This window comes from Polyodon spathula, chromosome 5, assembly GCF_017654505.1.
Source record: "Polyodon spathula isolate WHYD16114869_AA chromosome 5, ASM1765450v1, whole genome shotgun sequence".
NCBI lineage: Eukaryota > Metazoa > Chordata > Actinopteri > Acipenseriformes > Polyodontidae > Polyodon > Polyodon spathula.
In genome coordinates this window covers 68,745,160-68,773,058 of record NC_054538.1, presented here as the reverse complement: position 1 = coordinate 68,773,058, position 27,899 = coordinate 68,745,160, and the positions used below count along the sequence as shown (strand labels likewise).

At 40.2% G+C, this 27,899-nt stretch overlaps 1 protein-coding gene across 1 annotated transcript in view; it reads right to left on the bottom strand.

Annotated features, from left to right (window-relative positions):
• Window positions 1-27,899, bottom strand: part of kif6 (kinesin family member 6) — a 105,068-nt gene that overhangs the window by 12,775 nt on the left and 64,394 nt on the right. The window contains exons 14-18 of the mRNA XM_041251136.1: window positions 25,752-25,854; window positions 24,469-24,524; window positions 2,313-2,363; window positions 1,031-1,115; window positions 390-525 (exon numbers count right to left, since the gene is read on the bottom strand). Of these exons, the coding sequence (XP_041107070.1) occupies window positions 390-525; window positions 1,031-1,115; window positions 2,313-2,363; window positions 24,469-24,524; window positions 25,752-25,854 (431 nt within the window). The remainder of the gene's footprint in view (window positions 1-389; window positions 526-1,030; window positions 1,116-2,312; window positions 2,364-24,468; window positions 24,525-25,751; window positions 25,855-27,899) is intronic.

Sequence of the window (27,899 nt, the reverse complement as noted above, 5' to 3'; positions counted from 1 at the left end):
TTCCAGATGAAGGCTGTAGAAGCAAAATATATATTTTTGATCTATACCTAGCACTTAACAAAGAGAAACACATGGAGATGAACCATCTTGATTATAACAGTATCCTGGTAGACATTACAATAATAAAGCACCCTTCATGTGCTAGCATACTGGGGCTGTTACAATAAAGTTCAGCACAGCCAAAGCTAAATCAAAGAATCTTTTAAAACCCCCCGGACAGGGTTACATCACTCTACTCCGGAGGTGAAGCTAAGATGCTGTGCGTCTACACAGCTTCCATTTCTTCCCTGTGTTTGGTCTACTGCTCTCTGGTCTCTGGAGAGAACAGGTGGAGCTGAGCAGTGTGTCTGCATGAGCAGTAGGGGAGGGGGGGATCAGAAAGGGGATACCTGTAGCCTGGCAGCCTCTTCGGACCACCACACTTCAAAGTCCCTCTGCAGCTTCACCTTGGCCCGCTCCAGCAGGAGCTGCAAGTGCTCAATCTCTGTCTTCAGGCCTTTGAGACGCCCAAAGGTTGCTTTGTAGCTGTGAAGAGAAATCAGAATTTAAGTTGCACCTGTTTTCATCTTAGTTGTTGCATCTAATAAATTGAGCTATCCTGTAGTTTGTTCTTTCTTTCTTTCTTTCTTTCTTTTTTCTTTCTTTCTTTACAAAAGCCTGAATGTGAAAGTACCGCCTTTAATGCACTTTAACTTGCACTTATCAGCTCCCTATTTTACTGTATTTAATCCTGCACTTAACTCAATATGTAGGACTGAAGTCATTGTATTTTGTATCTTGCTTTTAATTGTACTGAAATTCTTGATATGTATTTTTTTGTATACAACTGTAAATCGCCCTGGGTAAGGGCGTCTGCTAAGAAATAAACAACAACAATACTTACCCTGTCTCCATCATGATATAATTGTATGATATGTCAGGATCACAGTGAACTCCTGAGCAGTGTACTTTTCCTTGGGGGAACCTTCAGTAACTAATGAATGCTTGTGATGTTTGTGTGTGTGGGTGTGTGGGTTCTGGGCCTGCTCACCTCCTCTTCTCTTCCTCGATGTGAACTCGTAGCTCTTCCTCTACAGGGTCAGGTTCGGCCAGGTCTACAGTGCTGTTGATTACTCCTAGAGGGAGACAAAAACTCAGTTAATACAAGGCTGTGGAAGGAAGGAAGGAAGAAAGAAAGAAAGAACCATCCTTTTTTAAAGTGGACACCAAATGAATAACAGATATTACGCTGGAATTCCTAAGACTTTGCAGCCATTATTTTAAACAGTAACCAGGAAGAGAAAATGAAGCCACAAGGGGGCACTCCCACAATGGAAAATTCTTCTTCTAATAATTTCCTGAGCGGTGAAACTGAAGCACAAAATACAAGCAAAAAACAACATGTAATGTGTATTCTGAGCTCATTGAGCTGGCAATTGTTGGTAATGCTATGGTCTGCTAATGGCTAGCTAGACTGAACTTGTATAAATCTACACATTTGTATAGACTCAAGGCCACTTTAAAACTCAAAGTGAAACATTCACATTAGTTTGGTGATGGTGTGCTACTGTACAGTGTGTTTATACAATCCTGAGAGTCTCACTCTTCAGAAAATAAATTATATATTTTCAATTAAACATCATTGGTTCTTGAAGGAAAATATAATGACAGAACTAAGGCTAATGGTTTATAAAGCTCATCTTTATAAACTTGCTATACTTAATGTACAACATTGCCTCTATGCAGCCAGATATAGATGGCTGCACAGATACAGGGAAATAATCTACAAACTAAACTTTTAAAATACTTAAGTATTAATCCTTAATCTATGTTACTGACACATTTAAGTAATGGACTGCAATTAAAACATGCAATATTGAGCATGTATTAACCAGGAAATACTGATGCTACATACTCTCATGTTACAGAACTAGCTTTAATACCGTGTTTGTATACAGTAGCTATTAAATGTAACCTTATTTATTCCAGTTCTCTTATTACATTAAATTTTACATGGCTTAAACAAACACACAGTTACCTCTTGAGACTTTTTGCACACCCTGTTGGAAGTCAGTCTCAGTCACATAGGCATTCTGATAGTAGGCATTTAATTGGCAGGAGTGTTTTCAGTTGACCAATTTATGATGATTCAAAGGGATCAGTCTTTAAAGTGATGCCATCCTCTTTAGAAATACTTGTGCCACCTAGCACCTACCATATCTACCAACAAACCATCATGTCACCTTCTTCACACTGAGTGCACAAGAAGAAAATAATAACAGTACTGGGGATTGATGAACCAAGCTACAGTACAATGCAGATGCTTAACTCACCATGGGCAGCCCTCTGCATTCTCCTCTGTTCTACCTGGGCTTTCAGCTCATCTGTGGAAGAAAGCAAGGAAGGCAGGTCAGACTGGGATTTATACAGGTTATAGTAAAGGCTCCAGGAGCTTCTACACACAAACTGAACATCACTGCAGGGTCGGAAACATACTTCTAAGTTTTGGGTTGCTCTTTCGTTGTTTCTGTAACAAGTACAACATCATATTATGTCACTGTCTCTTTTAGTCTCTTTCTTCACTTCTGAGCGAACATAAACCAATCATCAGATGTATTCTGGGACGTTGCCAATTCCTTTAAGATGTGTGGCACAGTGGACCTTGATTTCTCCATTTTGGTTGCAGTCTGAGATACAGGTGCTCCAACTAATACGTTTTTGGTTTAATTTTTACAATCAGCGAACCTCTGTCTTGGTCAAACACCTATCTTTTAAAATTTGTTATTGAATATGCTGACTGGAAAAGTGTTATAAAAGCTATGCACAAAATTGGCAGTTTTTATTACTGGAATAATGCATGAAATGGGTGTACCTACATGTGATTCCAAACTGAAACTGAGCGTGGCCAATGCAATCACACTAAAACTGGATGCTTTGAAATCTGACTGCACACTATAGTTCTGCCAGACTTCATGCTAAAATAAAGTAGAGGCAATTGCAGTCTCTCTCTGGTTAAAGATTACTTTGTATACAGTGGCAAAACAGACACCCTTCCAGAATCTGTGCATCCTGGCTGTACAGTCATGCAAGCTCCTACATCTTTGAGGATTCTAGCCAAAAATGAAAGCTGCAGATCCAGAGGTTGTAACATGTTAATGGTTTTGGAGCTGAAACAAAAAATAGGGGGCGAGTAGGACCTTTGGCAGACTGTTCCTTCTGGAGGGCTGGGAAGCTTTCTCTGCATGCAGTGCGCTGTCAGGCACTGGTTGATGGATTGGTTTGTGTTGGCGCCTGTTTATCGCATGGCTCCAGTTCTCCAAGGTATGGAAAAGTAATGAAACAATGGGCATAAACTCTCAGAGTGAGACAGAGAAAAGTGAAGGGGCTGAGGAGTGCCACGATGGAGAGGGGAGGAAGAGATGCACTCCCCCCACCTCCACACACAGGAAATGCAGCCATGAAGCTCCACTCATTAACTTCCTAAAAGCTCACTTCACCATAGGAAAACTGAGTAAGACTATTCTACCAGCACGATGTTGGAAGCCATAAACCGTTCCCTGAAATAGAAATGCAACCATTACCTCATGGGTATTTATCCTTTAATACTGTCTAACCTGAATAGATATATCAAAGAGGCAAGTAGTGCTTGTGACATAGCCGTGCCCGCCCCCATGGGTATAAATGACCACTGACACAAGTATTGTCATAATTTTTCCTTCAAGACTGCTGCAATATAGACGCAGTGACCTTGAAGGTTAATGGTTACATTTCTATTTCAGGGAACCAGGGTTGTGATAATCACATAACGCTCCCTATCAAGTATGAAATGTAACTATTACCTCATGGGTAGAAATACCAAAGCTGTCACAAGGCAATATTGCAGACCAACTGGAAGGATCGGCAAAGGCCACCTTGCGCATTACCATGAGGATCCCAGTACAAGTAAAAAGGGCTATAACATTGAGGGAGAACTCACCTCTATGTATATGTTGTAAGGGTCGAGATAGAGGCTGCCCTTAACACTCTTGTTCCAAACCCAGAGTTTTGTGGATCCACGACATTCAGCCGATAGAACCACGTAAAAGTATGCTGAGTAGCCCACACTGCTGCATCGCAAATGTCCCTGACAGATGCGCCCTGGAATAAAGCCCATGAAGTTGCCATGCTCCTAGTGGAATGGGCAGTGAGCTTCTTTGTAGGGGGCAAGTTGGCTCATTCATATGCAGTTTTAACCATATCTGTAATCCATCTTGATAGCCTCTGTTTAGACAGAGCTTTCCCATGAGACTTAGCCCCATAACAGATTAAGAAAAAAAAAAAAAAAAAAAACTGCTCAGACTGCCTCCAATCTTGAGTTCTGTCCACCTAATACATTAGTGCCCACTTAATACATTAGTGCCCACACCGGGCAAAGTGTGTGGAGCTGTTGCTCTCTATCAGACTGGAAAAGAGGCAGATGAATGGCCTCAAGTTCCACCATCTGGTTAATGTGGAATGCTGAGATGTTTTTCAGCAAAAAATCAGGATTAGTGTTAAATGCAAACAACCTGTAAACTGTAACTGCAATGACAGTATAGCATCTATTACTAGTACCCAAGGGAAACTGTTGAAAACGCATGCAGCAATGTTGGCAATGTGTCAGGCGTGATAAATGACTTTGACCAGATCCGCTGATAGATCAGGGATGGTGCTACAATGTACATTAAACACAGTGTCAATGGTACGGTGTGGTGCACGGAATACAATGTGGTGCACAATGCATGGTACATACTGTACGGTGCACAGGGCACAGTACCCCTGGTACGGTATAGTGCATGGTACACATGGTAGTGTGCAACCGGTACGGTGTATGAAGCACATTACTGTGCAACACTAAAATACACACGGTATGGTGCACACAGTATGGTACAGTGTACATTATACATGGTAGGGTGTACAGAGCACGGTACCCCTGGTACTGTGCATGGTACAAAGTACGGTGTACACGATACAGTACGGTGCAGAGCACGGTACACTACCGTTACGGTAACCCTGTTCACTAAGAACGGTGGTAGATCAGTGACCTATAGCTACTGAAGAAGCAATATGCAAGGATGCAGACCTGAAAAGCTTCTGGCTTAACACAACACAGCCCTAAGACTGGAGGGAGCCTACTGTCATGCTGTGACAGCCTTCGCAATAGCATTGTAAGCAGAGACCAGAGTAGCAGCTAGACTCTGTGGGAAGGACTACGAGCAGTCAAACCTGAAGCAGAGCTGAGTCCAGCAACTGCTAGTGAATCGGCAGGGTAACCTCTTTCATTGTACAGAGTACCAGCGGGAACGGAAGCAGATCTGGGACATAACACAATAAAATTAACATTTTCTTTCACCGAATGCTTTTAATTTTTACTTTATATTTCACTACGACTAAAAGCTGAACAAAGACATAGCAATTTTAGACATTTTTTTTTTAAGACAATCAGAATTTTTAAACATGAAAAGAACGCCCCAAAGATGTAGAATATATTTTACACTGCCACAGTAAGTTTTACTCTAAACAATAATCTTTAAGGTTTTCCATTTGCTATAAACATTGAGGTGTTAGATAAATTCTAATGTACAAAAAAAATAAAAAGGGCTTTGTTGAGTTGATAAACAGAATTAGAAAATGATTGGTCATTCTGCTTAAAACACAAACATTTATTAATGCACATTATTACTTAAGAGCAGAACCTATTTTTGTCACATGGCTCAAATAGGTACAGCATTAACAATAAAGATGCATTTGTATCTGCAGTTCAGGGGGCAGTGCACAATTGGCTGAACGATGCCAAGCATACAGATAATAATTGGGAACACTAAATTCGGGAGAAAACTGGGGTAAAAAAATTGGAGATGACTACATTTTTTTATAAAAAAAAAAAAAAAAAGAAAATGGTACATTGTCTTTGACTCGGAAGTGCTGTGATTGACTATTAAACAAATCACTACAAACAAGACAAACTGTAGTTCACAGACAAAACCGTACTTTTACAATTTTAGATAACCTAATTTGTTGCTCATCATAAGTCACATATATTTTCATGAATTGTGAAACAAATGATATTAAATGATATTAAAAAGAACTTTAAGAGCCAAACTCAGTACATCGTGGCCTTCTTTTCTGAACTAAAATCATTTGCGCATGCCCAGGCAAGCGCAGTACCTGGTGTACCAAGTTATAAATTTTACTACAAAATAACACGACACTGGAAAAGGTAGAAGTAGATGGAATGTTCAAGTGTGAAAAAAGCAGAGTAGAACTGAGACTTGTGTTATACAGGGTTCAAATTAAAATGGTATCATCCTTCACTTTGTTCATAGGAACACAAACACAGCTTTGACCTTGTATACCAGAAATATGATACCTGTAATGTAGCATAACAGGAAGAGTGTAATACCGTAATGTACATAAACCACAGTAAACCGCAAAACCGGCAGACCAACTCATTCCAACTTCATATATAGCTGTAATCAAGATCTTGCCCCTTCTACTGTGCTACTGGCACTGCCATTTTTCTATTACAGAGTGTTGGCAGTCTTGACTCGATAGATCATGGAAGATGAGGGTGGTCAACACATTTAACCCGTTCCTCTTCGTGATTGCTGTATTTACAAAAAAAACCAAAAACCTGATGATTGTGCTACCTGAGTGTTATTCCTTTAAATCATAAAATATTGTTACTGTAGCATCAAAATGGGTATGTACACCCCTAGGTGCTTCAGCCTCCTTCATAGGAAGTACATCTAGTTTTTCTCTAAATACACTGAGGCACTTCACTGGTGTGCACGAAGCTGAGGCCTATACCCTAAACCTATTTGGCGGAATTCAGAACAAACGCAAAACCAGAGGATTGAGATGCCAGTAAGGAAGTACAAAAAACTATAATAATAAATGCTTTAAAGGTTTGTTAATCTGGTGCACACATGATAGATATAAATGCCAAAATTATTAATTCAGGTATTATGAAGGATTTCCAGACAGGAGCAACACACTGTGGAAGGAGATGCAATTATTAAATGAATACAAAACTAAACAAATCTAAATTACTCATGGACATTCTCATCCCTCAAAAAAAAAAAAAAAATAGATTAACTAATTACCACTTCTATTAGCACTTAGACAATGTGACCCACAGCAAAGAAACTAATAGTTTATCTGAAGCATTGTATTGAAAGAGACCAGTAATAATGTAAAAAAAAAAAAAGGTTAGCACTCCTTTAAGAACCTTGCCGATTCTTTCAAAAATGTAATTTGACATGCAGTACATTTCTACTTGTTTTATTTATTTTGTTTTTATAACTGCTTAAGCAGGAATCTGGAGTCAACTAAGGGGCAGGTCTAGCTAGTGGCAAAGTTACAGTACGACATGTGGACAAACCATTTATACATTTTTATAGGCAGGAACACACTGTATCCGGTAACATTAAAACCTGAAAATGCTGAATTGAGGTGGTAAACAAACGCATTATCGCTGGACTGCAGGATATAAGTATTTGAAAAGGTCCTGTGAGAATAAGTAGAGTTCTGGCGAAGCCAACAAATTATGTCCTACAGATGGGTTATGATTGATTTATGATACTGCTATAAACTGAAAGAATGGAATGGGTTTAAAAAAAAAAAAAAAGGTACTACCACTTTACCCATGTGTCATTCATTGTACAGTGCGCCCCCTGAAGGTAAGCCACGGTTCCATTTTGCCCCAAAATGCTATTCCAGTTCAGGTTTATTATTCATTATATGGCGGAATATAGTTTTAAGAAGAGTGAACACTGTTTTTGGTTTCCAGTTCTCGTCTTGTTTCTGTTTTTCATCATTGAAAGTTATTTTAAAGTTTATGCTAAGCAAGGTTCCTAGTCACAAGTCTAGCTGTTAAAGACAATTTTAACTAGTCTTAATTAATTATCTCACAACAGCTTTTTGCATCATCAATGTGAGATTACTGGTTAGATAAGGTCATTTGATTTTTACACCTTCAAAACCTGTGCGAGCATACCTGCTGACAAGGAGTCTGGTGTAAAATACTTTAAATGCTTTAACTTGCCATAGGTCATGGCATGTCCTGAGCGCGATGCTGTAGCATCATAAAAACCTGAGAAACTTAACATGGTTAAATTTAAATTTGTAGCTATTATAGCAATTTAATGACATCCTATTGTCAGTGTTTTACAAAATAAGCGACATACAAACTGAACTGGAACAGGTACACAGAATTCATTTCTATGTTTTCTGTGGAAATAATTGTAAGGCATAGATTTGTTTCCCATAAAAGAAACTGGACTGGTACAGCAAGCATCTGGTTTGACTTTTGTTCTGGTGAGACTTCCACACAGCTGCCATATGAACAGCAGCAACCACACTAACCAGACTGAAATGAGGAGACACTTTTAATATCCAATCTCTGTTGATTAAATATCATGTAATAATACTATTAGTACATTTAACCCACATGGAAGGACTGAGCACACCAATGCCTATTCATACAATACAAACTTACAGTTTTAACATGTAGGTATTACAGATTGCTTTACATTACAGTATTCTGTTTCGATTCTTCTAGAGACCTGACCCATGACTGGGCATTAGTCTGCATTCAAATACAGTCTGTAAATACAGCTATAAGAAGCCTGTTTTATTTCAGCTAGTCCGTTCATTGACCTGATTGCTGATCCAATTGCACTAACAGAAACACAGTCTACCAGAGACTGAACTGCTAATAATTCCACTCAACCTAAAATAGAATACGTAAATATGAAAAAAAACTAAACAAGCCTCAACATTAATAGAGAATATGCTGGGGCACAACTAACACCAGTGGCATTCAAAGTATCATGGTCTCCCTACTGGGCAGGACAGAACACACACAAAGATAGCAGCTAAAATGTGAGAGTGTAAATAGCTACCAGGATTAAAAAAAAAATGAAATGTACATGATCCGAATCCTGCCTTCAGACTATAAAAAAAACACTAACCAAAATACCTTCCTTTTGCAGACCTCAATCTTCCTGGTGAAGTATATATGTAGATATATAAATGTAAAAATAACAAAACCAACCCTTTCATGTAATACAATATTTTGCATCAATTTGCTGCACTTTCACTCACTCTGGTTTGGTTTCATTGCTAATATACTGGTTACTCCTGACAACAGGAATCAATTCCATATATCAGGAGGTTCCAAGAACAGCAAGAGGCAGTTAGGCTGTTCCTCCACTGTAGGCGAATGTGCGGTGGAGTGCAGAGGAGGCTCAGTGTTTTACTGTCTGTTGCTTTCATTCAAATTCCAGTCACTAAAGGCGTTCTCTGCATGAACTGCCAAACCACCAAACCATGCTAAACCCATGAGAAGAAATGTAGTCTTTGCATATTCCACTTCTTCTGCGCCAGGCTAATGAGGCAAGACATCTGACAGGGATGCAGCCATTTTCCAATTACCCTTATTGTTGAATTGAAGTGGAAATGTCGCTTTTTACGTGGTTTAAATATACTATGCAGTATTTTAGCAATGGTTATGTTAACACCGTTGGGTGGGAATAAGGCTGTTGATTTCTCACATACAGTACCTAATACTCATCATTATTTATTTGTCAAGTAAATAGCAATTTACAAAATACAGAATCATAGAATACAGTTGTGTTCCAAGCCAATATCTCAAAGTCACACCACCACAATGTGGCAGCCAAATTAGGTCAAAACTAATAAGCAGTTTGGGAAGTGGTGGCAGATTTACATCAACATAAACGCCCTGTGATAAAAGTGCTACAAAATCAGTATGTCAGTCTGAGAATGACAAGAGCAGTATTCCCTACAAAATTAGATTCTGACCAGTAGAGGTCTCTCTTTCTCACCGAGTAAGAGCAGTGGGGTGGGAATGAATAATTAATGATGTGATTGTAATTAGTTAACCAACTATGAACACCTGGATAAAAAGGCTCTGAATGATAGCCTTGTTTGGGCTGTGTAGGAGAGCTTTGGAAGCAAGAAAAATAAAACAAAAACAAAACAAAGAGAGGAGAACAGATAAAAAAATAATAAAATCAAGACTGAGTCAAGGGTGTGGAGGAAGACCTGACTGAAAGTGTGGCAGTGTGAGGGTGACAAGCACTACACTCTAATGCAAGCAAACATATTTGTTATTTTTTGTGTCAGGGCCAAAGGATATGTTAGCCATCCTGACTTTAGAAAGGGAAAAGGAACAAGTATAGATAGTACTCCAAACAGAGTTAGGCATTTTGTTTGTTTATTTGTTTTGCTTTCCTTGTATTTGTGAAAAATAACCTTGCCCTGTGGAAGTAATTAAAAATACCTGTGGGTTTGAACTTCAACTGCACGACTCCAGTAATTTATTATACCAGCCCCGGGCCCCTCACCACAAGAGTGCTTATAAATACATGAGAGGTATTAACCCTTTGTGGTCCTATGTTGGACCAGGTCCGACATTACAATTTTTCCTCTCCTCTCATCAAAAAGATGAAAAAGCAGAGAAAAGCTTTCAATGGCTGAGTGAGGTTGAGATGTTAAAGTAATAAATTAATGACTTGGATAGCATTATTGTGGAGTTTGGTGATAAAATGAGTGATCAGGAGATGATTTATCTGTATGCACTAATATGAAGAGATATGTGATAAATACTGCGAACAAGGAGTGGGGCAGGGTTGGAGATGCAGTACTGAGTTGATACTACTACTGTTGATATTCAGTGTCTTATAAATCTGTTTTACTGTGAATAAAATTACTTTTAAACAGTGCATGTAAAATAAACAGCTTGTGTGAAAATAAATTGGATCTGACACGCCTGACAGGAGCTGAATAAATGGACCGCAAAGGGTTAAGTTTGTTTGTTTAATAAACCACATTTCAGTAGTTTGTGCCCTGCTTTCCACGACCCTGTTATTAAAGGGTGTTGTGTACACTAGGAGGAATATAACATTAAAAAAAAACCACTGTTTTTGTGTTAGGCCCACACACAGTATTTGCAGAAGTGAGATCTGTACAATTGTGCAGTTAAGAAGATTCCAGGTCCCAGTGCCAAAGCAGTTTTTTGGATACAGTAAGTGAATCTCTGGTAGATTAGAGATGAACACAGTTCATCAGAAAATATCATATTTAAGGATATTGGTACTGCCATTAATTCAGGGCTCAGCTTTCAGAAGCTAAAAAGAGGAACATCAATTATCTGTACAAACATCACAATTTTTTTTATAGGAATATTTAAGGCCAAATACTGACCCATGATCAGCCTCAAAGTGCTCATTAATCTAAACTATGGACCACAAATAGCTTCTTTTGGACAACTACTGTGGTAATTATGATGCCAAAACTTTGCAATTATGGTTAAAGTTAGAGGGGGTAATCCTTGTTATCATTTTATCTTTTATCCCACAATGTGTTTCAATATGGAGGTCATTATGAGCTCTGTTTAGGATAAACAATAATCATTTGCTCCCAGTCTTAAAGTATTTACAAAGGTCGTCAATGGCTCATAGTGACCATCTGGGAAGACTATTATTTCTTCAAAAAGATAAGAATAGCATCAGTATTCTCTAGATGCAGAGGAGTACAAACTTATTTTAAAATACAAAGTACATTCCACATTAATACTGATATAATACTGCAGCTTACCTAACATCCAGGAAGACAGAAACCACCTAAATGTTGCTTTGTTTTTTTCTGCTTTCACACAGCTACCTCTGTGTTTTGAGATTGTGCCATGCAACCTATCTTCTTAAGTCGCTGGTAATATCCTATTTCACCCTTGTTTTTCTCACCAACTTAGAAAGTCCTCGGCCAGCACGGTTTTGGTTTTGAATGTTTAATCTACCAATGTTAACTTGAAGGATACTTGGACTAGTACCGTGGAACTATTTGCATGGCTTAGTGTGTCTACATTCATGTAGAAATAAGACTTTTAAGCAGATTAAAATACCAGCCTACTTGAGTGATACATGGCTCTTTTAATAAATCTGCATTCATTTTACATTCCATGTTTTTCTAACTTACCCAATGCAGAGTCCTAAGTGTGCTATTTTAGGATAATCCTTTGCCAGCTAAACCGGTAAAAGGGTTATCTGAGACCCTACTTAGTCTCAGGGGCCAAGATCCAAGTGTTTAAACATTTAAAAAATTGCCTTTGTTTAGATGCTAAAAAGCTTGGAACCATCAATAGGAGAAGACTTGCAGCAAGGTGCCAATAAAACTTTTAGTCTTTGAAGCTGAGCAACTTATGTGCAACAACCAACAAGAGCAAGGTTGATTGGGGGTGATGATGAAGTTTCCATGTGCTTTTGTAGTTTTTGAGAGTGTGATTTTAAAAACAGGTCTAGTAAAATCAGGTGCCACACTACTACTATGTATATTAGTGTTAAGTATTTAAAAACTGTGTTTGTTTAATGAATATACATATAGGGGTCGCTGGTGCGCAGTGAGCATAGGACACCCTGGCCGACCTAGCCCTCCCTTCCCCTGGGTGGCGCTCATCCAATTGAGAGCCACCCCCTGGGAGCTCCCGTCCTCGGTCGGCAAAGGAATAGCCTGGACTTGGATCGGTGAAGTCCATACTATAGGGCACACATATAACTAATGCATTGTTATTTTTGTTCAGAATCACTTTGTACAGTATATAATTTTCTGTTCAGCTATCACATTCTGGTAACTTTTTAAAACTCATAAGTTTGAAGAACCCTTTGTGGCCTCAAAAGGCTCCCAAACTTGTCTTCTCTCTTAGCTCAGCTGGCAGACCAAAGTTTAACCACTAGTATCCCTGCTTTTTGTTCTATGTGGTGTTTCTAATTATGTTTTTCTAGTTCTTCAAAATTTTAAAAATGCCAGGATGTGATAAATGAAACAGAAAATTAAATACAAAGTGAAATCATGTAAAAGACTGCATTAGTTAGGATAGCTGTGATATTTCATACCAAAACAAAGTTGCTCTTGACTCTAGTAAACATGAAGTACCATTTTTTGGGGGGAATACAGCACTTTCTGCTTTCTGTCTCTAATGTTTTCACCTCTGACGAAGAGATAAATAATTTAGTTCTGATCTACAAAAATGCAACTTGATTTACCCTGCTCAGCTCCAAACTACCTACCCCGACCCCAGTGCATTCGATGTACTGGCTAGCTGGCTGTCTGGCTGGATGACGGAAGCCAGAGCCCTAAGAGGTTAACAGATGTTCTACAGGACACAACAGCCATAAATTTCCCCACATCTGGAAAGTCAATTCAGTCGTTTGTTTCTAAAAGTTCAGCATCCTTAATTCTGGGTAGGTAATATATCATGGAAGCCTCTGACAAATATACCTGTTCCACCACTTTTGAAAGCCGGTTGGAAAGTGTCCTGTCCAACAAGATTAAATCTAAACCTGCGACTGCCAAACACAACAACTGAGCCTCTAACTGAAGGGGGTGGGGGTGGATGGGCACATGCCAAGGGCAGGATTACCTATCTGTCTTAAGCTTTCAGGGTGGCCGCCATGCGCCTAAATGTATACCATACGCTCCAAACAGCACAGGCTTAGTCCACCCAGAGACACTAACATTTCCGTTCTTGACAATGCCATACATTCGATTTTGGTTAAAACTGGGGCTATGACCAAAATGAGGGTTATAATGAAGATGATTTATATGTCTGAAATTACTTTAGGTGTGTTGGAGTGACTAATAATGAGACATTCACAAAAACTACAAATTATACTTAAGGATTTACCCACCACAGGCACATATGTTCACAAGGATGGAGTACACACCAGCACCAATTACAATATTGGGAAAACTGCTTCAAGAAGCAGACACATTCCAAAGCCTCCAGATTTTAATACTCTTAATAACTGAGATTTTATATGTTTCTACATAACTAGATAAACACATCTCTAGATACATCTAAAATGAAAGTGGAACATACACAGACAGAAGAACAGACAGATTACTCAAAAAATGTTATTATTTTATATATATATAGATACTGAGTGTACAAATCATTAGGAACACCATCTTAATATTGAGTTGCACCCTCTTTTGCCCTCAGAACAGCCTCAATTCATCAGGGCATGGACTCTACAAGGTGTCGAAAGCGTTCCATAGGGATGCTTTCGGCACCAATGTTGTACTGGACTGTCAGTTGACTAACTGTAGCCCGTATGTTGCTCTGCACAATTCGTGTCAGCCTCCTTTGGCCTCGTTCATCAATGAGCAGTTTTTGACCACTTGCCTGCAGTTGGCTGGATGTCCTTTGGGTGGTGGACCATCCTTGATACACAAGGGAAACTGTTGAGCGTAAAAAACCCAGCAGCATTGCAGTTCTTGACACACTCAAACCGGTTGCTCCTAGCACCTACTACCATACCCCGCTCAAAGGAACTTAAATATTTTGTCTTGCCCATTTACCCTCTGAATGGCACACATACACAATCCATGTCTCAATTGTGTCAAGGCTTAACAATCCTTCTTTAACCTGTTTCCCCTTCATTACACCGATTGAAGTGGATTTAACAGGTTACATCAATAAGGGATCATAGATTTCAATAGGGATCATTTCAAGAGCAGGTGTTCCTAATGTTTTCTACACTCATATATATATATATATATATATATATATATATATATATATATATATATATATATATATATATATATATATATAATTACATAGGGATCATAGCTTTCAAGAGCAGGTGTTCCTAATGTTTTCTACACTATATATATATATATATATAATCCATATAAAGTAAACAGAGATACATTATACACTTATTGGACAGGCTTTTACTGTTTAGAAACCTCATAAAAGTCTCAAATTGCTGTATAAGTGACTGAGGGAAAAGACAAGCCAGTGCGATTCTGAGCAGAGAATTCAGGCTGATGTCAAGGCAAGAGTGCAAACCACAGCCATTTCAGAAACCTGCTTAATTACTAAGTATGTTTTTGTTGTTGTTAAATTGGTTATGTTTATGATAGATAAATAACGCTGCAAGGCTGGTTCGAATTTGCATGATAGAAATTCCAATAAAAAATACATTTATTACTAGATATATGTGCATTTCCATTTGGAACACGCGCATGTTACAAATTACAAAACATCTAAATTATATAGGAAGACATGAGCATTCCTTGCTCTATAATTTACTTTTCATTTTTAAATTTGAAGATATCTAAATCTGATCAATTGAGACACAATGTCTTGTTTTGAGGACATCTTGCCCCCTCTCCCACTTTATTGTGGACTGGGGTATTTTTTTAAAGGCCTAGTTAATTATATATACTCTATATACATTTTCCAATCCTTTCAACCTTTCAAGTTTACCATTGTAGTGCCAACCCTAGTTCTCACTGTGATGTGTACCTGAGGTTTTTCCATGTCTCTGGTTTGCGTTCAAGGTTTGAACCATTTGTAAATGAACAACCACTATGTACACCTCATATTAACTTTATGTCCCATGTACAGTAAGGACGCCATAGAGATATGTTGTCTGAGGGCTAGCACTTTAGTTGAGGGGCTATGAACAGAATTAGGCATACAGGACCCAAGCTGACTAAGGATCCAGTGAAGTGTACAGTAAAGCCAGCTGACACTAAGCAGGTTTCGGTCAGACTTAAATGTATGAATGTTATAATACAACATGTTGCAGGTTCTTGAACCAGATATATGAGAAATTAAAACACAATAAAATATATGTTGTTAAATCTAATAGGACTATATCTGCAGGTGCCCAATTGTGATCTTCATTAAAAAAAACAAAACAACAACAAAAAAAAAACACAGTTAGCAATTAGTTACCGCTGTCACATTTATCATAGTACAATGAAGTTTAAAGGTGCTGAAAAGGGGAATGGGTTGAGTCAGGGCTTCTCAAACCTGTTTCTTCTTTCTCAGCTCCTAAAAGTTGCTAATGTTAGTTAACTTGAAATCTGCAACTGTTTAGAGCACAAAACAATTAAAAAGGTCTAATTTAGAAAATTATTACCTCAATTAAGGGTTCTGTTAAGTAACAGTGCTCAGTTGGAACAAAAACTAGGAGACATGGGGTTCCGACAGCTGTAACAGTAGCAATGAGAGGGGCCTGATAGCATGTTAATTGGCCCATATGTCCCTAATTACCTAAATGAGGCAGTGGAATTGGGTGATTTTATAAAGCTGAGCCTGACATGGACTGCGGGTGATGGCATCAGCCACTGACCACAACTCGTTTCTGCTGTGGGTGATCTGGGATTTTAAAATACACTTTCGAGAGGAACTGACAGTTAGAATGAGCAATCAGTCTCCAATTGAAAATTGTCCTGCTGATTTTCTTTATTAGTACTTTTCAAAACTAATACTAAAACTTAAATGTTAAAATAAATAAATAAATAAATAAATAAATGAAACAAACACTTTTCTGGGTACTTTACATTCTGTGAATGGTAGAAATCGACTTTCCAGTTCAATCTTACAGTATATGTGTTCCAATTGTTTATCATATTGATTTCATCCAGTAAATACATGTATCTTATTCAGTGTTTTGAAAAAATATTCAACCAGCCTCGTATTTATTGACGTGCTTTAAAGAGTTAGTGGGATTCTGAAAAATACACATCCCCACGTGTTGTTAAACTGTTTAAATAATGTACTTGTCATTTTTCTTTTGATTGTTAACATCCTGACAACTTTTTACACTTATAACTTTAAAGTATGTTTCAAAGCTATTTTCAAAATGGCCACTCTAGTGCACTGGGGTTTGAGATCTGTCCTCTAATGCAGGAAGAGCGATATATAAAAAAAAATAAAACAAAACAAAAAAAACCAAGAAATACTCTGGCTTTTCCGTACCACATCATGGATCATTACTGCTGTGTTATCTGTTTGACAATGCAGGCAATAATCCTTACATTATCAGTGCACTAGAGTGGCCATTTTGAAAAGAACTTTGAAACAGACTTTCAAGTTATAAGTGTAAAAAGTTGTCAGGACATTAACAATGAAAAGAAAAAGTGCATTTCTCAGGAATTTCAAAATATTCATTTCTGAATACAGTCAGCACTCGCATATCTGACCCTATAAAATTAGGACTTCAGTGAAAGTTAAACTCATGTGACGCATATCTGATTATTTCATTTTTGCCCGTTCCAACCCTTGTATCTTTTTTGTGTTCCCTGAAAAACGAACAATATAAAAAATACATATATGAAAGGGCTGTGTTTTAAAATAAGCAGGCTTCCATTTAGATGTACTGTATTGGTTTTGTTGGTACAGTACTATATTTTTAACAGAAGCAGTATTTTAATTCAGAACGATATGATTCTGAAAATATCACTTACCAAAACTAAAGAGATGACATGTTAACTGTAATCCGGTATGTATTGTAGCGGAATGAAAAAGTTCTCATTAATGACCTAACAGCAAAATGATATCTGAATATTATCCATGCACAGAACTGCGTAAAACGTAAAATGTAGTGCAATTAAGCCAAAAGAAATGATAAAAAAAAAAACAGTTTCCAGAATTAAAACAGTATCCAAAGTCAGTATTCAAAATTGCAGAATACAGTGCTCGATAAGGCTCTAATGTCACAGTTCACTTGCAAATGAAAATGCACAAAAGCACCAAAATATCACAGATAAAAAGAAAATACATCACAGTACCTAAAACTGTTTAATGATTAACTGTTACATTACCCTAGCTTGTCTCGTTCACTTTTTTTTGGCTGCATTTTCGTCAGGTGAAACTGGAGGAAGCACTGTGTAACTGCACAATAAAAGACAGACTTATTCGGCATGAGAGAGATTTTTTATTTTCCTATGAGTCCTCTTGTACCCTCGGGGGGGTGGGGGGGCATGACTGCGCCACAGGCTCACTGAGCAGCTTTGGTATATCTCAGGGGTGGGCAATTTCTTAAAAAAAACTTCTTGTGCCAGGAACAAAATGCTAGAAAATTCTACTTGTCCTTCTTAAAAAATTTACTTGCTCCCTCCCTGTTGCACATAAACACACAAACACACAAAAAAGTAGAATATAACTTGTAGGATTGGGTGCATTAAAACATGAAGATTGACAAATATGTTTATAAAGATAGAAATGAAATGCTTATATATGAAATTATCCAATGCCATAGCCACCTATGGGACACCGAGACGCGGGCCTCGGTTAAAATCCTACTTATCATTATTTATTTAGGCTCTCTTACACGTTGCTTTGCCGCAAAATAAAACACATTTCATCCCTCATTGTGTGCATGCGTTCATCCCCAAGTCCCGCTGATATCTATAGCCTCTGTGCTCTTCAAATATTTACTGTCATTGCAGATTATAGCAATACCACTCAGTTCACACCACCATAGCCGTTAAACATGTTTGAAAAGGTTTTGAAACGACCAAGGCTTATTAGCGACTTACAAGATGAAGCAAAGTAATAGTGTTGATTAGAAAGAAATACATATCAGCCTAATAAGAAAGAATAGTACATTCCCTTGGTAGTCTTCACTTTAGCAAACCCACCTTATTAATTTAAGAATTCTAAACCACTAGTGGAAGTGGCTTGTAAACTGCAGTATGGCGGGGGTTGGAGAAGTGCATGGTCAAGTGCCTCGTGATTTATTCATGGCTGGCTACGGCCCTGTTATCTGTACAATATTTTATTATTATTTTTAAATAAAATACAGAGTATAAATATCACAGCAATGTGTTTATGTATTAAATAACGTATGTATTTATTTTTCAGTGAGAGAAAGGATGTTGCTCTGCAACAGTGTTCCAGTTAGCCATCATGGGACAAGATGAGGAAACATAGCTATACAATTTTGTACACTGTTTAAAAAAAAAAAAAGTATATATATATACATGTATATAAAGAAACAAAAGAAAAAAAAAACATTTTGTCTTTGCAGAATTTGATGCTGCCTACTGTAAAAATTGCAGGCATTTTGGTAAAAACAAAGTAAAAAATGCAGAGAAACTTGACAGGTTATAAACGTCCTTTGGGGTTCAGCAGTTACCAAACTGAAAGAAAGTCAAGAAAAATCTGAATTCCACAAAGCAGCAGTAATAGTTGGCAAGGATTTTGTATCTGTGATGCAACAAATTAAAACACATGTACATCAGGAGTTGAATTCAGCTTATAGAGAAAGGGGAAAAAAACAGGCAGAAGCTATTTCTACATCTGAATAACTCCCAAGTATTGCTTATTATAGTTGCACTTAGTATGGTACTTAAATTTACCAGAAAATGGGTTCCAAACTGCACTGAAAGGCACATTTCCTTAAGTTATGTTATAAATGTGTTTAGGTGAGGTGGGGTCACAGGGAACTTGGTGAACCAGTGAAACTACAAAGCTAGTTCCGCCTCTGTTAATCACTAATTGATTAATTGTGTTCACTGTTAAATAAAACCAAAATCCTACAAGTTATATTCAACTTTTTTTGTGTGTTTTGTGCGACAGGGAGGGGGCAAGCAGATTTTTAAGAAGGACAGGTAGAATTTTTTAGCATTTTGTTCCTGGGACAAGAAGTTTTTTTCAAAAATTGCACACCCCTGAGATATACCAAAGCTGCTCAGCGAGCCTGTGGCGCAGTCATGCCCCGTCCCCGAGGGTACAAGAGGACTGCGCATAAATCTCAGCATCATTTTTCCTTCAAGAATGTTGCAATCATGGACACAGGGACCTTAAGGCTAATGGTTACATTTCTATTTCAGGGAACCAGGGTTATGATAATAACCTAACATTCCCTTTCAAGCACAAAATATAACCAATTCCTTATGGGTGAGTGTACCAAAGCTGTCACAATGACAAGATTGCAGACCAAGTCAAATGCTAGAAGGCTAAGCCAAGAGGCTACCCTGTGCTTTACCATATGGAACCCCAGTAACAGGTAGCCAAGGTGAAAACCAACTGAGGGAGAAACTCACCTCTATGCCTGTGTTTTAAGGGTCAGCTGGGAAGCTGCCCTTAACACTATAGTTTCAAAGCCAAGGTTTTGAGGATCCACGACTTTCAGTCTGTAGAACCTAGTGAAAGTATGGAGAGTAAACCACACCGCTGCACTGCATATGTCCTTGAGAGATGCACCCTAGAACAAAGCCCACGAAGTTGCCATTCCTCTGGTGTAATGGGCAGTGAGTTTTTCTGGAGGGGCCAAGTTGGCTAGCTCATAGGCAGTCTTGACCGTGTCTACTATCCACTTGGACAGTCGCTGCTTAGACAGGGCTTGACCATGGGACTTTGCCCCATTGCAGACAAATACTTTTTCAGACTGCCTCCAACTTTTCATCCTGTCACCATAGTACACCAGGGCCCTCACTGGGCAGAGTGTATGGAGCTGTCACTCCTTTACAGACTGGAAAGGAGATGGATGGAAAGCCTCCAATTCCACAGACTAGTTGACATGTAATGCTTAGATCGTCTTCGGCAAAAAAGGCAAGATTGGTACCGAGCGTAACCTTTGTCCTGGCCTCTGTAAAAATTAAGCAGGCATTAGCTATGGAGAATGCCTGCATCTCACTCACCCGCTTTGCGGAGGTGATAGCTAGCAAGAAAGCCACTTTGAGCGATACAAACTTCAGCTCAGCTGAATGCATGGGATCAAATGGAGGCTTCATGAGTGCATTAAGCACCACGTTTAGCCTCCAGCGAGGAACAATGTCCTGAAGCCATCGAGTCCCTTTCAAAAATTGTCCCGCCAGGAAGTGAGCTCCTGGGGAGACAGAGTCAATGGGCTCGATGGGTCGGGATGCCATAAGGTTCCACGTGCCTGGTTGAACAGGACACGGCACTTTGGCAGTCTCCACAGCTGGCCGCTCGGAAGCTGCATTACGGTTGAAAACCAGTCTCCTGGGCTAACTAGGAGAACCTTGGCATGGTCCTGCCTAATTTTCTCCAGACACAGCGGGAGCAGGGCGAGCGGTGGGGAGGCATCTATGAGGGAACAGTGGGTTGATTCCTAGGAGGCAAGAGCTGTATCTCTGCTCTCCCGAGCCTCTCCTAAATGAGGCTACCACCTCGGGGTTCGCCTCCACTATGAGACACTGGGGACTCTCCTTAAGAGGAGGTCGGCCTCCCAGTTTGTCACTCCGGGCAGGTGTACTACCAGCAGGATCTTGTGTGCCCAGAAAAAAAGCTTGCGGGCCACAGGACGGATACTGGGCGACCTGAGGCTGCCCTGGTGGTTGATGTAGGCCACCACTGTTGTGTTGTCTGTAATGACAACCACATGTCTCCCATTGATGTGGAGACCCTGCCAAGGGGTGGTTACACACACCTTGCACACCCCTGCCTTCCACACAGTGCCCCAGCCCAGGTTACCTTGTTCATGGTGACAATCTCTCTTCTGGTGACACTTCCCAGCACTATGCCGAGACATAGATGGGCCGGCTGTTTCCACCAAGAGAGTGCCTTTAGACAATTATGAGACATTTTCAATAGGCAGTCGTGGTTCAACGTGGGCTAAAATGCCCTATTGTTGAACCACGGCTGCAGAGGGTGCATGCGCAGGAGACCTAATGGAAGGGTCTGGGAAGTTGCTGCCATCAAGCCCAGAAGTTTCTGGAAATGACATTACCATGAGCGCTCTGTTGAGCTGAAAGAGCTCCAAACAGGTGGCTATTCTCTGAACCAAAAGCACAGCCCTGAGTCGAAGCACACTCCCAGATAGGTGGCTGTCTGGCTCTTTGCATGATTCATCATAAGGACCAACCGTTGAAGGTGGCCAGTGACAAGTTCCATGTGGGCCTCTGGGTGTGGTGTAGACTGGGCACAAATAAACCAGTCGCCCAGATAATTGAACGCTCTGATGCCTTTGAGTCTCAATGGGGCCAGCTTCCATGCACTTCGAGAAGGCATAGGGAGCTAAGGAGATGAAACGTGGCAAGACACAGAACTCGTACACTGTTCCCTGAAAGGCGAACTGCAGGTAATTCTTGTGCGCTGGTTTTATGGGGATGTGGAAATAGGCATCTTTGAGGCCCACCTGATTGACTGCAACAACTGTTCATTCGTCAACATTTTGAACCTCCTTTGGCTCAGATACAGCTTGACATGTCGAGGATTGGTCTGAGGCCACCATCCTGCTTGTGAACTAGGAAGTACCTGGAGTAGAACCCTTTCTCATGAAAATAGCCCTTTTTTGCAGCAAAGCTGCTACCTCCTGAGACACCACAGCGTCGTCCTGTGGGTCCATGACTGATGTTGTAGTCACGCCCCGGAAGGGAGGGGGGCCGTGCTTGAATTAAAGAGAATAGCTGGTCTGAACGGTAGTAAGCACCCAGATGTCCGTGGTGCATTGACGGTAAAACTCCAGATGGCTAACACTCCTATTAAAGCCTATGCAGCGAGCAACCACAGGCCAGTTCTGAACACCACCTCTGGCAGCTGGATGTGCAGTTTTTGAAGCAGCTGGGGCTTAGGTTGCCAGTTTGCAGCTGGTTTACCTTAATGGAGGTGGTCGCTTTGGAAGCAGGCAAAGTCAGGGACAGCTTTACTGCAGGGGATGCGCTGTCAGACTCCACGTCCTCAGGCAGTAATGCCAGCTCCTGTTTGCCTACCTCCTCAGAGATGGCGATGGACAGTATGTCCTCCTGTGGCCAATCTGAGCTCGTAGACCCCTGGGGCCCAAAGGGCACAGGCGGTGCTGAACATTCCTGCAGTAATTCTGCGAGAACAGTTCCTTGGTGGGAACTGCTGCCCAGAGCTTTTCCAGTTGCTCTGAGTCTGCCAATCACTTAGAACGGTGACTTTCTTCTTCTTCCTTGGGGGAGGAGAAGGAGAAGCAGAGAAGGATGATGAAGACCATGAGTACAGCCTTCTGCCTGAGCTACTTTCCCGGGTGCGTCGTCCGCTCCCCCATGGCACAGAGCCATGGGGTGGGGATGCAGCCACTGCTCTAACAGAGGGTGATGGGGAAGAGCGTGAGCAGGAGTAATGGACACAGAGTGCGCCGTAGAGCTGCGGGATAGCTGCTTCTCAAGAGTGTGCTTGGAGAAAGATACACAAAAGTTGCAGAAGTTGCGATTAGCTAGTGCCTCCTTGGTGTGCTCTGGCCCCACCGTGTAAAACCAAGTCGGTACCAGTTTGGTGACTGTAGCACCGGGTCGATACCGCAACGGAACCGGTTCTGTTCGGTACTGGTTAGTTTTGGTGACTTTATCACCAGGTCGGTGCGGATACGGTACCGGTTCGGTGACTTTAGCACTGGGTCGGTATGGGTATGGTCCAGGATGGAACTGGGATGGTGTGGTAACCTCGGTCCGGGTCAGGAGTGGAGTGGGTCGGTGACCTCTGTAGCGGTACAGTACGGGTCCACTCACCGCGCGTGGCAATGTACAGGAATGCCCACCTGTACAAGCCACTGGCAAAACCACTCAGTCGGTACCACACACAAGACTAAGGGAATCCCGCTTGTTAGAATGGTACTAACAGCCTTCTTAATTGTGATGCTAAAGCTGCCACCAAAACGTCAGCAAGATACTGTGGAAGAGATTGCAAGCAATCACAACTGAAGCAAGTATTTTGGTCTTGCGCAGTGCTGCTGAGCCAAGCAGCTGCTCTTGCTGCACATGTCTATAGCACCACGTTGCAGACAGGCCTGCAAGTTTTCTCAGTAAAAAACAGAAAACACACAAGAGAAAAAAAACTCTCAACAAATACAGTAATTTTATCAATTACATAAATAAAATAAAACGTCTCGTATTTTAAACCTAAGCCAAAGCCAAAGCCAAAATGAGAAATAAATAACTCCAGCCTGGAGGGAGAGCACAAAGTCAGCTGACTTATGTTTCTTGATCCCTGGGAAGGTGCGACTCTAGCCGCTGGCTTCACGCGGGGCACAAGGCCACAGTGGGATGTAACAAGCTGCAGGTTGTAGTGCACAAATTATGCGTAATTAGTAAAAAATATTACAGCAATTATTTCATATATCATATATAATTTGTGTAAAAACACAATACATATAAAATATATAGCCGATAGAAATAACAAGTACTTATCTGAACAAGGCTCTCAAGACAGGTCAGACTTGAAAGAAAAATGGCACAGATCTTTGAGCAAAGTCCTCTTCCACCCTCGGGAGTAGGGCATGAATGTGCCACAGGCTCGCTGAGCACCTTTGGTATATCTTATTCAGGTTTCGGGTCTTTAGGAGGTAAATACCCATTAGGTAATGGTTACAGCAAGTTACCCCTGCAGTCTAATTCACACCCATCAAGGCAGTCAATCAGAATGATCCTTCCCAGAGGTCACAAAGCCAAAATTGACCAATAATACAAGAGCTAAAATAAGTGAAAGTATGTGTGAAAAAGGTTTAAGTGCACCACAGAATCCAGGACCAGAGGACACATTTGTTAAATTAAGTGGAGACAGACTTAGGACGTAGGAGACACTTCTTTACACAGAGAGTGGAGAGAGTATTGAATGGGTTATCAAGTCGTTGATGCGAAATAATTTGGATTTACCGCTTTTCAGTGTTTACTGGCTCATACAGTACCCTCAAAAAGGACAGTATTGCTACTTACTGACTTTGACTCTGGCCATCTTCACCTTCTCCCCGAGGGCTTTCGCTTCAGCAAACCTGCTCAGGAAACACACAAGGATGGAAAGTCACCTTGCTGTGGGTACCAAGTTTTACAATGTGGAAGGCTTCAGGTTCAGACAACAGGAGGGTTGCATTACTGGCTGGGGGGTTAAACAAATATTTAGGCTCTGGGGGCCAGGTATGTATTTGTTAGTCAGACTACGGGATTCATGCTGCAAACTGAATTAAAGAAAAATCCTAAAAAAACAACTAACTGAACTTTTTATTATTGCGGAACTTTTCAAGTTTAAGTCTGCCTTAAATGAGACAGCTGCGAATGGATGTCAGAATATGTGCATGGTATAAAATATACAGTTGGGCATGACGGAAAATCTTCCTTTTACATAGCATGGCCACAGGAATGGAATGGGATTCAGACTTTCTGAAATAAAATTAGCAACAGACTTGGAGGATTCTGGTCAGTTAAATCAAGACAAAAATATTATTACACCCTTTGAATGATTTAGTCCTGCAAAATAAAAGTCAATATTTAGTTTTTTCTTTTTTTTTTTTTTTGTTTTTTTTAATTTTTATTAAATAATATTTGTGGTTTTCAGTCCCATGAGGAGGAAGACACTCAGAAAGGTTTCCTCAGGACACCAGATCTCAACACAGTTTGGGGTAGTTCTGGGCTATTTTGAGTTGCCAGAAAATGTAGCGACTTAACAAGGTCCCTCAACTCTAACAACTAAGCCACACTGCCTCCCAGTCTCTCAGCTCTAACCACTAGGCTACACTGCCTCCCAGTACCTCAACTCTAATCACTAGGCCACACTGCCTCCTAGTCCCTCAGGTCTAACCACTAGGCTACACTGCCTCCCAGTACCTCAACTCTAATCACTAGGCCACACTGCCTCCCAGTCCCTCAGGTCTAACCACTAGGCTACACTGCCTCCCAGTATCTCAACTCTAATCACTAGGCCACACTGCCTCCCAGTCCCTCAGCTCTAACTACTAGGCTACACTGCCTCCCAGTACCTCAACTCTACCCACTAGGCCCCGCTCCATCCCAGTTTCCCAAATTTAACCACCAGGCCACATTGCCAGCTCTACCCATTAGGTCATACGGTCTCATAGTTTTCATAGCTTTAACCAATACACCACATCTATTCAGCTCTAACCACCAGAGAACACTTCCTCTCAGTTCTCAGTTGCACCCTCCCAATCCCCTTCTCTTACCAGTCATGTGTCCTCCAAGATACAAGTCACCTCTGTAATCCTCACCTCTGTTTGAGCAATGCCTTGTTGTCCTCGATAGTGATGATGTCCACATGGTCCCTCCGGAAGATCTCAAAGGCCTCCTGGCGCCCCAGTGACATCTCCCCTCCTTCAAGACAAGTAGGTCTCACTTTAGATCACAGGGAGGCCCCCCCTCCATGGAATGATTAATAAGACAGACCTCTTTATTGGACATTGACTTGACCAGTATAAATACTGCTTGAACACTCTGACTGAAAAAAAAATCATCACAAAGCACAAACAACACATCCCCAAATCGCTGTAAGCCATGATGCTAGAACAGAAAAGTGAACAAATTGATTTTGCGAAAAGGCTAAAACCTCTTCCTGTTGCACAGTGAACAAGCAGAACATGTCCGAGTCTGTTTGCCTCACAAAATACCACCTTAAGTTCACCACTGCAAATTTACTTGTTCATTTTTTAGCTTTCCCGTTCTTTTCTCATGAAAGGGAATTGATGTTTAAGTCCTCCAGTTTGGACAAAAGAGGGCATTTGCCTTTGAGTTTAGTGTGTATAACCTTTGAGGGGGTATTCACATCCATCTATCTAAGTAATGTAATATCATAGTTACAGTATATTAAATGTTGCTGTTTAGATTAACTTTGTATAATTATCTGTTTCAGTCATCGCATAGTACTGGTGACTTTTTAAAACAGAATTTTAAACACACCCCTGTCCTCAATAGACCTCTCAAAATGATGTTTAACCTCAACACTGGCAAACGCAAACAAAACGTAAGTAAGATTTTCCACATAAAACAAATTTAGGCAAGAACAAGAATACCAGCTAGATAGATAGATAGATATAAATGGAAGACTATTCCAAATATAAACATGTTCTTTGTTAAAAAGGCGTGTTGTTTTCAGCATCCTTTGGTATTAACTGTCAACCCTTTTTAGTTTCCAAATGAACAGCATTGTTCCAAACCGTGACAACCGTGACCCAACAAACTCCAAATCATAGCCTGGCTCCACCGTATACATTTGTTTGCCATTGAAGCAGAGGCTTGTTAAAATCAAGTGAATTTGGAGGCCAAATTACTGGCTAACCCCTTGCTTGTGGCTACCAGAGACATATTCTCTTCTATAAAGTCAAACAGCATGCTTATTCATTTATTCATTCATCTATGATAGACAGATAGAATAACTTGCAGCAATCTGTTTTGGTTTGATTTTCCTAGTTATAGGTGCAGAAAGCATTGGCCAACTATTTTTCCCCCCAGGGCTTAAATTTTATTTATTCATTTGTTGATTTACATTTGTATCTCCCTATTTACTGTTTTAAAGTGGATGCGAAATCGTTGTCACGACAGTGAAAGCCTGGCCTGAGCTCTTTGCTCAGCACACATGATTGCAATTTATTAGGAAGACGAGACTACAATCCCTGTAGTCTGCCAGCCTGTCTCATCTCTCCCTGTTGGCAGACTGGGGGGATCCACCCTGAAAACACATGTTCAAACCATACCGTATGCATGTGTGCATTTCACTGAGAGAAATTTACAGGCACATCTCAATGCGTGACAACTTCTTCAAGGAGAAAATAAGCAGGTTCTGCTTCTGCTTTGCATCATAAACAACACATTTGGGGCCTGATTTGGCCTTTAGTCGAAAGCCTTATGAGTGTTTTTTGTTTGTTTTAAATGGAAAAATATTTTGATAAATATTTCCATAATTTCAAGATGCAAAATCCCTCATTAAATTATCATCTGCAGCCACTGGAAAGCGGACCCAGTGTTTTAATATGATCCTTTCTGTCTGTCTGTCTTTTCATTCTGCCCGTCTATCTGTTTGTGCATCACACTCCCCATAACTCGCACAGTAGGTTATGGATGTCATTGTTGTACAGGTAGACTAAGGCACATGCAAGGACTGTGGAAAACCTTTGACCGCCATGTCAAGGTCATAGAATACCAAGAGAATTCTCTGTTTTCAACATTCTCACAGCGGGAGCTGAACTGATGATCCGATTCGGAGAGTTTGGAGATTTAAACATTTGCGTTTTAGGTAAACCTGTGAAATGCAAATAGGTCAAAATAATTTCAGTTTTTTGATGACTTCCGATACCAAAATCCATTATTCTAGTTTATTTATGTTTTAAAGTATGTTAATTGTCGTAGGTTTGACAAATGATTAA